The following is a 15,697-nucleotide window of genomic DNA, read 5'->3' as shown; positions in this document are numbered from 1 at the left end:
TTGAAAAGCCATGGGAATAGGTGCTTTATGAAAAAAAACAGTCAGAAAGACAGAGGACCACCAGAAGATGGAGGACCGATGGGTTTCCAAGGCGTATGTTCCCTCTCCTGACCTCTCCCAGACAAATTTAACATCAACTACATTTATAGATGATTTTACAGAAAACAGTTAGACTGGCAAAATGATCACTGCAACGTGAAGCACAAGAATATAGGCCATATCCAAAGAGTACTTCATAGAGCTAATGGGAACATCTAAAATTATAAGGGAAATCACAGGCTGACCACCAACAGCTAGGGGTTAGCAAGACATTTCTGCTAACATTCAATAGTCGACAACTGAAAAGTTTTCTGAAGTATTTGTTAAGAGTCTACATGAAGTACGGGGGTAGATAAACTGCAGGTTTCATCCAGCATGAATGTTTGTGTGACTTACTGGGAGCTTTGAATGAGGCAGAAACAAGGAAGAAAATTTGTTTTAGAATACTATCCCCTTGATTTTGCTATGATTTTGAGCTACATTCAAACTATTTTTCCTAGCATGTAAGGAAGGGTAGCAAATCACATAAGAAACTGTATTTAGCCTATAATTAGTAGAAATTGCTAGACGGTGAAGGGGAATGTCCCTCCAGCTGGGACGACACGTAGACTTTTTTGAGGTGTCTGGCTATGGAGGAGACCGCAGTACCCCTGGCCGATCAGTGAGAAGAAGCTTCACATAAAAGGCACACACAAAGGGGTTTCTTGCAAAAAGCCTTGGAGATTTCACACTAAGGAAAATAGCAGCCTGCCTGACGAAAACTAAATACAAGCCTACAGCTTCTGCAAAAAGTTAAAATCCAACACATCAGCATGAATACATTCATCAGTGATGGGATCGAATGCTGCTTTTCAAAAGTTTACTTCTGTGGTTCATTTCTAAGGTGCTGTTTATTTTGGAAGATACTGAGAATAAATTTCTTCAGTGTAAAGCGCTGGGAATGCTCTAGGCTCTCCATTTGTCATTTGCTCCTCCGGACCATGAGCAATTTGCCTTAAATCACTCCCCGGCATCCGTTATTCTTCGACTTCCTGTCAAGTTACACGAAAAAGGCTTAAATAATTAGGGCACCTTTCACCGACGGGGCAAGACTTTCGCTTGGCTGCAATGCCCCGCTTGAAGGGACGCCTTGGGGCCGGGGCCGAGCCCGAGGGGTGAGGGGGCAGCCGCAGCGCCCTGCGCCTCCTCCACCCCGCCAACCCGCGGCCGGGGCTGGGGCAGCGGGCACCCCCGCCTCACGGCGAGGCCCGCAGGCCGCGGGCTGGCGCCGCGGGGCGCAGGCCTCCCCGCCCCGCGCCGCGCTCCCGTGGCCATGGCAACGCCGGAGGCGGCCGAGCCAGGCCGCGGCCCAGCGCCGCGCCCCGCCCCGCCCGCCCGCCCGCAGCCGGGGACGAACCGCCGTCGCCGCCGAGCGGAGCGCCGGCCTCCGCCGCCCCTCCGGGCCCGGCCGGCACCATGGGACTGAGGATGGAGAGCGGCAGCAGGCGGAGCCAAGGTGCGGGGGGCTCGGTGGCGGCTCCGCGGCCGAGCTGGAGGGTGCGGGAGCCGTGCGGGGCGGGGGCTGCCTGCCGACCGGCGGCTGCCTGCCGACCGGCGGCTGCCTGCCGACCGGCGGCTGCCTGCCGACCGGCGGCTGCCTGCCGACCGGCGGCTGCCTGCCGACCGGCGGGGCGCGCTGCCGCCCGGCCTCCCCCGTCCCTGCCGGGCGCGGGGCCGGGGCCGAGGGCAAGGCGGCGCCTCCCCTTTCCCCGCCGGCGTGTGACGGCGGGCACGGCGGCGCCGCTGGGCGGGGGGGGGCCGGCCACGGAGGCGGGCACGGAGCCTGCCCGGGGCCGCTCGAGGCGCCGTGGCTCTCGCAGCCGGCGCTGAGGGGGGCTCGGGGCTTGCCCCTGTCACGCACGGCTGCCCTTAGCTATGCCGTCCTGTTGGTCACGCGTGGGGAGCTGGGCCCGGGGCCGGGCTGTGAGGCTGCGCTGCTGGGCCACCCGTGCGGCGGTGGAGATAGCCAAGTGCAGGCGTCTGCCTTCAGCGAGCGAGGCTTGACGGCTGGGGCTGTGAAAGGTTACACATAAAACCCCTGAAAGGTTATAATCCTCCTAGAAACGTGGCCTTAAATTGTCTAGCTTACAGCCATCATCGGAAGCGTGCATATGTATTTTAACGGCAATTGGTGCTGCTGTGGTGAATGTATCAGGCTGCCGGTGTCAGCTGCTTCGTTTTTGAGGCCTAAATGCCTGTGCTGTTCGGAGTCAACTTTGTTCTTCTCCAAAACTGGTATTCATGGATTATACTGGATTTTACCCTGTGCGTAGAACATCACTTATGTGGGATTTGGATGTAGATCCAAGGTTTTTGGTTTGTTGGGACTTTAATGCAAGTGTAGTAGAAAAATAGAAGACTCAAAAGCTTTGAAGCTCTTATAAAGTGATTCCTTACCCAGATTTAACCCGCCGTGGGCTGCTCTTGTGCTCTGTTCCTATGAATAATCTTAGAGGCATTTGTCATTCATGATAAAAACAGGCATAAACACGCAAAAATATTTGCATGAGCCAGCTCTGGCTCCTGGAAAATACCTAAAATATTTTTAGATCTGAACTGGATGACATGCATAATATAAAACAATGGTAGGAATTATTCAATGCTGTGCTGTAATGTCAAAATCATACGTAGCTTCGTAAGGTCAGATCCTCTGAGGTAACGTTATGCTTTCATGTTGCATCTCAGTGTCAGTTCCAGTCTTTGGAGATAGTGGCAGATGTCACTCCAGAAGACATGTGATATCAAAGTAGAATTTGAACATGACTTCTAATACTACATGGGAATATGAAATTCAGAGCAAAAACTAGTGTCTTGGGCATCCAATTTTTAATTCTCTTTTACGTAGTGTGAAGTCAATTTTATTACAAATTTATCCTTTTTCTGACTATTCTTATTTTTTTATTCTCAAAATATTTTTATAGACAAACAGAAAGCATGCTGATTGTTTGTTGACCATAAAATGAGAATAAATAGGATGCAAGATCTAAATTTCATTCCGGTTGCAGCAAGCTTTGCATGAATGACTCCTGTTTAAAAAAAAATAGTTCAAAAGTAGGAAAGAATGAATATGTGTCTGTTTACATGGGAAGCTATTGCTTGTCTGCATAGGAGGTTATCACAGAGTCAGTAGTTTGTGAATAGACAGCCCAGTGTCTAGTTTCACAGACACACAGAAAGAATCTTTACAGACGACAGGGATTAGCACAGACAGATACTAATTCCTTACAGTAAGCTAACCTCAAATCTGTGTGCCTGAGCAAACTTGACAGAACAGCCATTGGATTGCTTGCAGACAGTTTATGAAAGAGGCAGAACACATCATATTTGTGGTTTGTCTATAAGACAGTTGTATCCATGCACTGTCTATCAAGAATGTTAATACAGAAGAGGTGGGATACCCTATTTCATGTCCTAGTATAGTCTGTGCAGTTTCTTGTTCAGACCTGGCCTCGTCATTGTAAAGAAAGAATCAAAATTTTATATTTTTTTTTAATCAGGGTTTCTGTTTTGTCTAGTGAGAATACTGAGTAAAAAGAAAAATCTGTTTTTTCTGGTTTGTTTTTTTTTTATATATATATACTGGACTATATAGGATTTGCCTGTAGGTCTTTTCAAAATTCAAATAAGGCTGAGATTTTTCCCGGGTAAAAATATTGAAGAATTAATCCTTTATGTTTTTGCTTAATTCCAGCATAACTCCAAGTTATTTACTTGTGAATTAGTAATTTCAGGAGTTGATTACTGCAGTCACAGATTTATAGTATGACCTCAAATAATCTGAATACTGTCATTCTAAACTAGCTTTGTTGTTTAAATCTGGTCTCGTGCATTGGGCTGTTTAATTCCCACAGGCAGTGATTGGCACATATCTGAACAGCAATGAAATCATATGCTTATTGTTAATCAGTGACATGTATTTGTGTCATTGTTGCATTACAATGATGGGGAAGTCATCATCATTGCTGCATGGAGGCTGCTGTTAGGTTTAGGCAGTTTGCACAGGCTTCAAAGATTCTAAAATAAAATGAAAATACTTTCCATGTTTATGGAGAACACCACCCTATTTAGATTTTTCCTACATTGCAGGAAATCCTTGCACTAATCTGACTGGAGCTGGAAGGGTGTTAACACACATTGGTGACTTGTGAGCTGCTTTCTTTTTCCTCTGTATTCCCTCATTTGCCACTTTGGTAATACCAGTTCGATTTTTCAGAAGCTGAAGTTGCCTTTGACCAGCAGGGATGATGAAAAAGAATCTGTTTGTGTCTTCAAGGAAAGAAGGGTGTTTAGAATTTATATTTGAAACACAATGGTACATTTTAACTGAAATTGGGAAATGTTAATCACCATCCTTAACTTTTTACCAAATAAAAACCTTGTCTCAGCAAATCACTTGAACCTATCCTTAATTTGACCATTAGTCAAATAGTCTATTAAGTGAGTTTTAGTCACTTAATGTGACTAATCCCATCTCCATTCAGCAAATAATTTAAATTTTTAATAGGACTTAAGTACCTGATTGGTCCCATTTCATTGAAGATTTCTTGCATGCTTCAAGTGAAATATGTGCTAAAGTAAACAGGATTCAGATCATTAACCCTACTAGCTATTTTGCTCCAGATTATACCCTGCAACTTTCTCTGAAGCACAGCGGATCAAGGTTTCTCTGCTCTCCATTCTGGGTGAGGCCAGCTGTGCATTAGAGTTTTGTTAATGTATTTTCAGCTACAAATGTGAGAGGGTGGAAGTTACTAACATTAATGGGCAGGGGGAGGCTTCCTTGTAGGCACAAATTATACTAACAAAAGAGATTTTTTTTCAATGTGTAGAGAAGAATCTAAATATAGTGTGTCTATACATTTAGACATATACATATGTTTTATCTGCTGGTCAGTTTGACACTAGATATTGAAACACCTTCAAAATGCAGGTTCATGGGATGACATAATGTTGAGTTTCTTGTAGCAGTAGAAGCCAGCACATGCATTTGTCATGTAGGACATGCTCGTGAACTGGTGTTCTAGCACCCTTGAATAACAGCACCATTCCCACAGGAGAATTGTTACAGCACATGGTAGCAAATGCTCCTGGATTACTCTGTGCCGTCTTGCACAGGCACAACTATCCAGTGAATTCGGGTTAGTAACCTTTTTAGCCAGAATTTTCTAAACCGTGGTATTGATAGTTGTACACATATCACTTAAAAGTAGCATATGGACACTTGTGGAACACCATCCCTTCTGGTGCCACTGCTAACTGTATAGAGGTGCTGCCCAAGCAAATGATGATGGGACTGACTTAAGTTCATTTGCTTCTGCCTGCAATTTGTATTACAAAATGTGCTGCTGACAGAGCAATTTGTTTCTGCTTTTGTAGTATGAAGAGAGCAATAACCTGCATCCAAAACTTCCCTTACTGGTCATGTGAAGCCGGTAGCTAGAAAAATTGTAACAAACATTTTTCGAGAATTACTTCATCAAATATGACTCAATTAGCATATTTTAAGGGTACTGTATACAACTATTTAATTAGATTTCTTAAGTTTATCAGAGTTTTGGGATCTTGAAACTGAAACACAAGTTTGGTTGAATGGTTTGCATTTATGCAGAATACTATTAGATTATTAGTTGTAAAGGTCTGAGAAACCTAACACTTAGGTGTTGGGAGTAGATGTAAAGAAGAGCTTTTGTGTAATCCAGCATAGTGAGTGTATAAATAGCGCCCATCTAATTAATGGCTTAGAAGATTATATATGGTGCATGAGTCATGGAGTGATAAATTGTGTAACTTTCATCATATTTTGCCTCTGACACAAAAGATCCCATGCAAAATTCAAGTGGAACATTTAGGACTTTATTTCAAAATTGGGATATTGTAGCTTCTTGGGGCTTTAGTCATAAAGTTTTGCTTCAGAAAATGTAGAAAATAGCGACTATATTTTGTCCTCTGGTGGATTCTGCCATTTCTTAATAAATCTTAAATGTGATTCTGTTAAAGCCAGTTTCAGATCTAAGGTTTTGTAATCTCAGAATTGATGGGAGTTTTGTCATCACTGAAACCAGAAATGGGTTCAAGAGGCTTCTGTTTCCCTTGCATGAGCAGGAAAAAAATAGAGGTGTGATTATGAAGTGCTCAGTTTTGCCCCACTGTAACTTTCAAATAAAATGGAACACTATCAGTGCATTCAGTAACCAGCTAAATCTAAAGTAATGTTTGAAGTTCTCTTGTGATAGCATAGATGCTGCAGAAAAGCAGTGGAGGCTTGCCATGTTTTAACCTCTTCTAAAGAAGTAGCCTGTGGGTGGGTCACTGCTCTCTGCCAGCTTTGTCCTCTTTCCAGTTCTTCATCTGCCAGCCAACTTCACCCAGCTATGAGTAAGAAGTATGAGTCTTAGTGATAGAAATGTCTGTGGCTGGGTGGGAGAAAACCCCCAAATTTAAAATACTTTTTTTAGAGAAAGTCTTTCTGTTCTTTGTCCATTCTCACATATGCATCTAGAGGATAAGCAGCTAGTCAGCCAAGGATAAGCAACCAGAGAAGCTTAAACTAGAAGACCAATTATAACACCTGTAGCACCTCATCAGCCACAGCTGAGCAAGTAGGAGAGGGGGAGGACTGCAGGTAAGGAAGAGGTAGCAAATTGGGGAAATTGAAAGGAGTTTAGGGAGTATGGTAGGAAGATGTAAGCCACATCAGTAGGAGAACAAGCCTTATTAGTAGTACTACTAATAGAGCATCCTATTATTATTTTTTAATAATGAAAGTATATTATCATGCAGATATAAAAGAAAGATAGTAATTACTTCTTATTGAAATAAATTAAGTTTAAATCCAGTGTGGATTTTCGTAACCAGGTTAATCTCTTAACTTACTTTGAGATAGCAGTGTTTACTTTGTATATATCTGTGTTGTATTCATATCCACAATTATTTCTGTAGCATAAAGAATTAATGGATATTTTTATTTAAAAATTCTCATAGTATTAAAAAGGGAGAAACCTATATTTCAGGTCCTAATCTCATGCCTCTAAATATGACCTTTTCAGAAGTGTTAGATTAGATGCTTGAAGGAATGTCCATCATTACTCCTAAGTCATTTAGGATTCCACAGAGATTATTTAAGCCACTTCTGTTCCCTCCTCAGCATGTGTACAGCATTAGTGCTGTAGTGTACTGTTAGTGTGTACAGAGTTAGAAGAATGAATTCATAGCAGGAAGCCCACTGAAAAAATCACTAAACTAGTCAGTAGAGCAAGGGTGGTAGTGATAGAGCTTCCTTGACTTCTATTAAATTCACAGCAGAAAACCCTTTCTGCATGTAGTTGCCTGAATTACCCACTTAGACAAAGGTGTCTTGCTAACTATTTTTGGTTTAGAGCACTGAAGGATTAGGGAAGAAGAGAAGAAGAAAAGGAGCTGGCAGTGGAAGGTGGAAGAGGTAACAGCACCAAACCTTCATAAATGAATGCAGTGGATAGAGCATTTGCAAAGCATTTGTCAGCTTGGATTGCGTGTCCTTATCAGCCTCAGGGGGATCAAATCCTCTCATCTCTTGCAAATGTTGCAATTCTAGTCCATTATAGGCAGAGGTGCTTCCTACGTTTCCAGCTGAGAGGTGGCCACTGTGCAGCTGAGAATGCAAGAGTCCTGGAGCCACCAAAAAACAGTGCACAAAAGGGGTGGTGCCTTGGCTGAGTGATGGGCGTGCTCCGCTGGGGAGACCTGAAGTCTGCATCCACCTGGAGCGGAGGGTTGTTTTAACCCAGGCTAAGGTCTGGGAGCTGCTCTTAGGAAAATACAGTGTTCATGCATCTCTACACAGTGAAGTGGAGGTTTTCAGCCTTGTAGTGCTAGATTTAGAAGCCTATATCCAATATTCCACCTAAGGTCTCTGTATTTTTTATGGATTATCTTCTAAATAGCAAGTCTTGGTAGGTAAGGGTAACCTGAATGATTTTTTTTTTCCCCCCAGTGTTTTTGATTTGCATTGTCTAAAGTGCAGGTTTGTTGTAAAAATAGCAAGTCTAATACTTGTGTTTAAAATCCTTCCTATAAGGACATTGTAATGAAAGACTGGGCTTCTTTCCAGTACATACTCACGTTCCAAATCTGGAATGGCTTTGTAGAAAAATAATTTCCATAAATTCTGCATATCCACTGACAACTAGGAACCACCAATTTCCATAATTTTTAAGACTGTAAAATTAGAAATAAAGATAGGATGCATTTTAAATGAAATGAAAAGATAATTTAAACAAAATATCTTAAAAATCTCTTTGCAATAATATAATTGTTACTTACCTTGGATACCAGCTGGAAGGAATTGCAGAGAAAGGGGGTTTCTGTTTTTTTTTCTCTGTTGTATAGTGTCACACACTTGCGAGGAAAGCCTACAAGAAACAAATAGAAGCATTAATAAGGAGCTAAAAGATCTAATTAATTTTTAGAAATATTTGTTTGCTCTCTGTACTTTAGAGAACACACAGCGTGAGAATCCTAATTTTATATCCTAATTTATATTATTAGGATATAAATCCTAATTTATATTCCTCATACATCTATGAGGAAATGTATGTTTAGATCACATAGTTACATGTATAGTATATCAAAGATAGAAGTCCATTATATGTCTCAGTTTCTGAGGTTTAAATCTCAGAAAATAATTTCTTAAACAAAATGGAATTCTCTCAAACAGTTTCCAGTCCAGTTCTGGAAATATATTTACATAGACCTTAAATTTGTGACTGGATGTTTTTTATTGTAAGAAGTAGAAAGTGTGCATTTTAGCCAGGAAACTTAATTATTGCAAAAGCTGCTATAGTACTGCAAGTACTGGGATCAGTTCTGCTAAGTCCAGTTCAGACAAGTGCTCCTATTCCCTAATAACTTATTATTTAAGAACCATCAAAATCAGTAGAAGATTTTTCACTGAAAAAATTCTCTCTCGCATGCGTGGGTTTTGAAAAAAAGAGGCAAAGTAGCCAAAATGCGTACTACTTTCACTCTGCTTACAGTCCTAAACTAGTACAACTTCCATCACTCCCATAGCTATCCAGGTGCTTTAATTATTATGCTTTGTAGTTATTGTCCTTTGTCAGGTTCATATTTGGTTACTATGTAATTTGCTGAAAATCCCCTTCTCCTTTAAAATTCTCTTCATATATCTAAGCCTTCAGTTTAAGTTTAGTTTCTGCTATTGTTCAAATAACTTTGAAAACAGACTGAATCTAAACAAATACCTGTTCAAGTCAGTAGACAACCTGAAATTATACTTGTGAAACATTTGAACATTGATGCTTTCTACTTCACTTCAGTTGTTTTGTGGAAACAGGAAAATACATCAGGTATCCTCCGCATACCAAATCCTCCAGTTTCTCCTCTGACATTAGCAACGTACGTCTTCATTGTAAATATTTGACACTGTAAAAAGTGGGTTTGAGTTTCAGAGTGAAGATATAGGTAGAGTATTATAAGTTGAATTCGGTGTAGAAACAATACATTTGATGGAAAGTCTATGTGAAACAGCCTGGGATCCTAAGAAAACAAAGGTTTACTTACTATTCTTTGCCTCTCCTGTTTTCAGTAGTGCTAAGCATTATTTCAGCCAAATTAGTGTCTTTGACCCTTTTTCTGTGATAAGTATTCTACATGTTTTGTGAAAGTGGGTGGTTCACAGAGAGCATTTGAGGCTCTCATTGATGAACAAGTTACAAAAATATCTCAGTCCCTTTATTTGGCACGAGAGTCAGAAAGTGTAGGAGCAAGCACCATGGGATACCATGGGAGGACCATAGGAAGCCTTCATCGCAAGTTCTGCTGTTTATGGAAATATTTTTAGGTTAAAGAAAGTTCTATTCTTTAATTGACGCTATAATAATATATACAATTTGCCAGGATAGAGCCCCCGGAATCCAACTAGATACTAAAAAAGAGTTGTTCAGCATAAACTTTTGCCCAGCAAGGAAGTTTTTCTAAACGGCAAGAAAACGTCATTCGTTAATGGCATGAAAGCTTTCAACAGGTCCAGGTGCTAGTGGGGCTGCAACCCTGACATTTCAAGGCTATCCTAAAATCTGAGCAGTCAGAAACACTTTTATTCAAGGTCCTCCACTTCCTGGAAAGTGGTTCAACATTGTAATGGCCTAAGTATTTCCAGGGCAGGGGGGGAGTTCAGAGATACCTGTGAAAGGACTAAGTATTGTTCTTACCCTGCAATTAGCCGGAGTTGCGTTGGAAATACATTTGGTTGGATCGAGGACCTGAAATCTTTCCTCGGCAGCAGAGGAGTTACGGCATGCTGGGAGGGTAGCACAGGGGACGTAGGCACCTGCGCAGACACCGTGACCTCTTCAGAAATGGTGTTGTGTTTCCATTGCCTTTGGGACTTCTGCAAATTGGGGGTTTCTCCATGGATTGGACGCGATCTCTGCGCTGTCCACGTGCCCGTAATTGGAATAGGCTGAGGAAACTGTAAAATACTTCTCCCTCCTGACCCTTTCTGATCGTTTTGCTCGCCTATGAAATAATGATGCAGGATGGGGGGGCTGACTCCCTCCCTGCCCCGCCGAGCCTGGTACAGATTAATCGTAAAGGACTCAGTAGTTTTTTCGTTACAGTTTACCTGTGTGCCATCTGCTGGTGATGCAGAGCAAATGAACATTTACAAAATAGTCTGGTTTTCCTGTGGTGCTGAATAGACGCATCTCCAGCTGAAGACAGTAAAAGCAACAGGCTTCTGAGCGTCTCTGATCATCTTTTAACTCAGGGCAAAGGCATTTAGGTTACCTGAAGAGAATCAACTGTAATTATAACAATGTCTCTGCATTTTTGAGATGCCCATGCCTACCTCTCTATGATTCTGTCACACAAAAATGACTTAGAGGTGCTCTTGTAAGCTTTTATCTAACGGTATGTGTCCGCTTCTGGAATTATAACTTGGCTGTGAAATACAGAAAATACTAGAATATTTAGATTATTTTGAGCAACTATGAATGAAACCCTTCTGATTCTCAGGTGTCTGCTATAATCTACATTTCTGGTGTATACATTTTTTAAAATTATCATTAGGACAAACTTTTATCTACTAAAATATTATAATCTAACGTTCAAGTCCTCCCAAAGACTTGCATTCTTTAAACACATGAGTATTGTAACTTCAGGAAGTCATGAGTTTTAGGGCAGGTATCCAGCTAGACACTGAATACTACTTATATGTAATATTGTATGGTGGAGAAATATAATACTTAAATAAGAAAGAAGGCCATTATTGGCAAAAGTTTAAAACCGTTGTGGAGACAGTAATTCTAAATCTGATAAATTCTTGCTGCATGTTTAGAATTTTAATATTTTAAAAATAACTTCTCATTGTTTGTTCATATATATGTTTAAATCACAAATAGAGATTAGGAAGAATTGTACCATGAGGGGAATTTAAAACGAGCCATTTGTAATTGATACAGATGAGCAGGAATGTTGTCCTTTGGCTTTAAAGAAAACAGTATAAAGATAAAACAGTTGCAGGACAGAGTTGAAAAAATCTACAGCAGCATTTTCTCCTTTTTTTTTTTTTTTTCCTTGAGCCTTTCCTACTGCTGGTCTGGCAACTTCACAGCAAAGAATAGTGGGAGCACTATTATTGCAGACACTGCCTCTAATACTGTAAAACCGCAGAATCCCATTCTGTATAAAGGCTCGCTTTTCTAAATGTGCAATCCTCATACTAATTCAAAACTGCCTTAGTATTTTTGGAGCTTCATAAGAGTGGGGATTGAGTTTATTAATCCAGATTTAGTGTAATTTCACAACAGGATCCCAAGAAAGTACTCCGCAAATTTCCACATATGCTCATGATTTGCATTTTATTTCTTTTCTCAAGATACATTTTGCGGCTTCCCCAACTGATCCTAGTCACTTGAAATTTATAAGGTGTTTTTATAAGGCCTTTGGGGAAATGATATTAAAGTATTGTTAAAGGAACGGTTTGGTTTTCTGCAATCTCTACTAATTAATAGTCAGACACTGTATTAACCATCTTGTGCAACATGCTGTTGCACTTAAAGTAGAGCTACAGAATGTAGTAGTTATGTATGTAATGACTGTTAGAGTACTATTGCAATTACATAACAGTGGGAAATCGGGCGGAGGGGGGACACACGACAATCTGGAAAGCCAGGTGCTGGGCATGCAGGAGGTAAGAAGCCATGAGAGGTAGAATTAAGGGGCTTTTGACATGTGTGACATGGCTTCTTGCACCCCCCAGTCAGCTTGTAATTATGTCTGCCTTTGTTGACCCAGCTGAAGGCCACTGAGAAGAGATTCCCACTCATTTTGGGTAGGTCCAGCTTGCTTTGTCATCCGATGAAGGGTGGAAAGCTGGAGGTCGCCAGTAAGTGTAGAGCGGTAGAGTTACTGCCCCAGAGCTGTAGTGCCTCCAATTGCTAGGAAACACTTATGTGGCAATTGCAGACTCTTGAATTGACAGATGAGAAGTAGGACGGGAATGGGAAGGCCAAATGGACCTTGATAGTCATAATAAATTTGTAGAAATTGGCTGCATGGTTTTGTAATTGATGTTCAGTAAGTGTGGTATGTTTACTCTGTTAAAGAAAACATGTTTGTTTTGCTTTACGTTTTAAGCAGGGTCTTGGAAACCTTAAAGGAACGCTTTGTATACACTAGTATTTGTAGTAATAGGATATTTTCTGTTAAAATTTGCTTTTAAAATGGTGCAGATAATTAATTGAGGTGCAGATTTTTAAATCATAGGTTGTGTAACAGACAGTAGTTGTGAGCCTGACAGTACAGCATTTATTTTCAAGGAGGAGATGTAGAGCTTTTAATTCACATTCCTTCATTTTTCGGAACAACTGGTTGTTGTAAGTTTTGTCAGCATCTACACTTGTCTATAGAGTTCCTGGTCTATCAAACTGCCAGCAGATTGAATGGCAAACCAAATTCCTCTTACATTAACAATAGATTTTTGAAATAATGTGTCCTCATTGATAGGATGATTTTCACACAAGCATAATTCCTTCAATCTATTAAACTTGCATTTTAGTATAAAACTAACCACAATCATTGTCTACAGACAGAATGTTTTTCACATTAGTCATTTGATGTAATCATAAAATTCGATCAATAAAACTTTAAAACAAATGGGAGATTAGCATAGGTACAAAACTGTGGCCACACCTCTGTGCAGTTTAATGACCAATGTAAAGTTCAGACTGAAGTGATCTAATGGTTTCTTCTGCTGTTTAGCTCCCTGAACCAGTAAAAGTACTGCCGTTGTATCTTGGTGTTTAGATTAAGTTACTTAACTACACTGTTGTACTTTAGTAATAGTATAACGTTTAAATATGATTTTTTTCCTCTGTGAAAAAGGACCACTACAGTCATTCATGAGTTCTTTGGGGAAAGATTCTCTGCTTTATCTTGTCTGTCAAAACATATGTTTTCTTTTTTCTAACGTTTTGTTTTGTTTGACACTTTATTAAAGTGAGTGAATACTCAGCTGCTGACATTCCCAGATGTGGTCCAGCAAGTCCATTTAAAGGACACTTGAGTACTAAGAGTAATGGTAAGTAACACATGTGCTTTCATCAGAAGGTTGACATGGTTCCTTTTATGTGAATTCATTGATTTTATGATTAAAATATTTTTATAATTAAAACCTTTGTGCTGTGCTCAATTGGTGAAGTTTAATACTACTTACATTTAGTATGCATTACTGAAAATACTTTTGAGTGAGTTTTGCCTTGACTGTACTGCTAGCTAGAAACAGTTAGCAAGATATCCAGATATATATAGATGTCACATCAGTATTAGCTGGAATATCAATATGGTTACTGCTTTAAACAGCCCTTGAGGTTAAACATATTCCTTTACAGTCAGTGGTTCACATGGGCTAGTATATGTTTCTGTGCCATACTGCCACTTCAGACACTTTTTTCAAAAGAGCATAGAATGGAGAAATGAGAAGTTTCCTGCTGATGTTTTCATGGTCCAACTTCAGCCACTTCTGTAGGTATGTATTGAGTTAATGGCTCAGTGGAGGCGAAAAAAAAAACCAAAGGAGACAGGATGATTTCATGTGATAGTAGCTGCTAAAGAAAAATGACTGCCATTGGGCAAAGAAGTTAAGCACACAGAATTTAAAATTTGTGGCTTTGAATTGCAGTTAATAACTCTTTAAAATTTTAGTATTCTTGTGCCTGCCTTTATAATGTTTAAATATATTTTAATCTTACAGCTTTCTGCATTGACTCCTCCCGAAGTCTAACTAGCCAGTACCTGATCAGAGATCACATGGTGTTTCATTACAACAAAATCCTTTCAGCCAAAGGTAAAAATGTGCATATATGAATGAACTTTCTACCCCCAGATTTAGCTCATTCTTTCAGAATAGGCTCATATCAAGAGGGAATGAACTGGATTGTAGGAAGTGGTGTTTCATTCCTGTTTCATACTCAGTCTGATGTCAGCAAGGAGGTATGGCTGCTACTTAATACTAGTTTTGTATTATTGGAATGGGAAGTTTTGTATGAAAATATTTTCCTTAAGTGCTACCAAAGGTACTACTTTAATTTTAGGGTACTTTGTGCTGTATTCTCTTCATTCTGCTTTGATTAAATAATGAGTTATGAAATAATATGCTGAACTGAAAATCACGGAGATAGTCACAATAGCAAGCATACAGAATTTATTTTAGCAATGAACACAGAACATTTTCAATTAAACTCAGACCACTGTGTCTTTTTTCTTTTTTTTAATTTTAAAATGATCATTATCTTTTTTTCATATATCAGTCAATGGCATTAGGTAGTTTTAAGGACTTTGAAAATTGCCCCATGTTTTTTCAAGTGAGAAAGTCATGTTACTAATCTGTATTATTGAGCACTAAATATGCATATGATTTTTTTCACATATTTTAATGTTAGAAGGTACTTACATTTGTCAAAAGACAAATATTATGAAATCTGGAACTTAAAAGCCTTTTGAACTTGTCGATGTTTGTATGTTTCTTAATTATGGTGAGATCCTGATCAAAAAATTTTCCTATCTAGAAATGTGCGTTTACTCCACTATGAACTGACAATACCCTGTTGCCAGTGCGAAAATTGAAAACAAACTGTATTACAGCCAACGTTACTTTTTTAAGGTCACACAAGGAGTATGAAGTACTGTGTTTCAAAAATTATCATGCCCAGAGCTAAGAGAAGTCTGTAGATAGCGATTACTGTTGTTTACAGTTCACAACCTATTTTCGTTCTTCATGGTATAAACTTGTCTTGGGATCTCAGTCCTAGAGATATTAATACCAGGGCTTGGCAGGATGTTCTCAGTATTTAAATTAAATGCACAAAAGTTTGCAGGATATGAGTTATGAGATAAATATTTTTTGAATCCCTCCCCAAACATTGTACACTCTTTTTCTAGGTATTTTCAGAAATAGGGTTTTGGAGGTGGTTCTGCTGATTCTCTTTATCATCCCTCCTTTTCTTAATGTCTGCTTTAAAGAGAGGTACACTGGGGCTTTGGGGTCCAGAGTCCATGATCACACATACACCGTCATCTCTCCACCATGTAACATACTCAGTATCCTCAAGTGTGCAGTTAA

General features: G+C 39.9%; 1 protein-coding gene across 1 annotated transcript in view; it reads left to right on the top strand.

Annotated features, from left to right (window-relative positions):
- The first annotated feature begins 1,418 nt into the window (after positions 1-1,418).
- Positions 1,419-15,697, top strand: part of SPATA7 (spermatogenesis associated 7) — a 47,599-nt gene continuing 33,320 nt past the window's right edge. The window contains exons 1-3 of the mRNA XM_075030024.1: positions 1,419-1,534; positions 13,577-13,657; positions 14,330-14,422. Of these exons, the coding sequence (XP_074886125.1) occupies positions 1,495-1,534; positions 13,577-13,657; positions 14,330-14,422 (214 nt within the window). The 5' untranslated portion in view covers positions 1,419-1,494. The remainder of the gene's footprint in view (positions 1,535-13,576; positions 13,658-14,329; positions 14,423-15,697) is intronic.

The sequence above is a fragment of the Buteo buteo genome, chromosome 6, assembly GCF_964188355.1.
Source record: "Buteo buteo chromosome 6, bButBut1.hap1.1, whole genome shotgun sequence".
Taxonomy (NCBI): domain Eukaryota; kingdom Metazoa; phylum Chordata; class Aves; order Accipitriformes; family Accipitridae; genus Buteo; species Buteo buteo.
The sequence above is the reverse complement of the archived record's forward strand: the minus strand, read 5'-3'. Positions and strand labels throughout refer to the sequence as shown.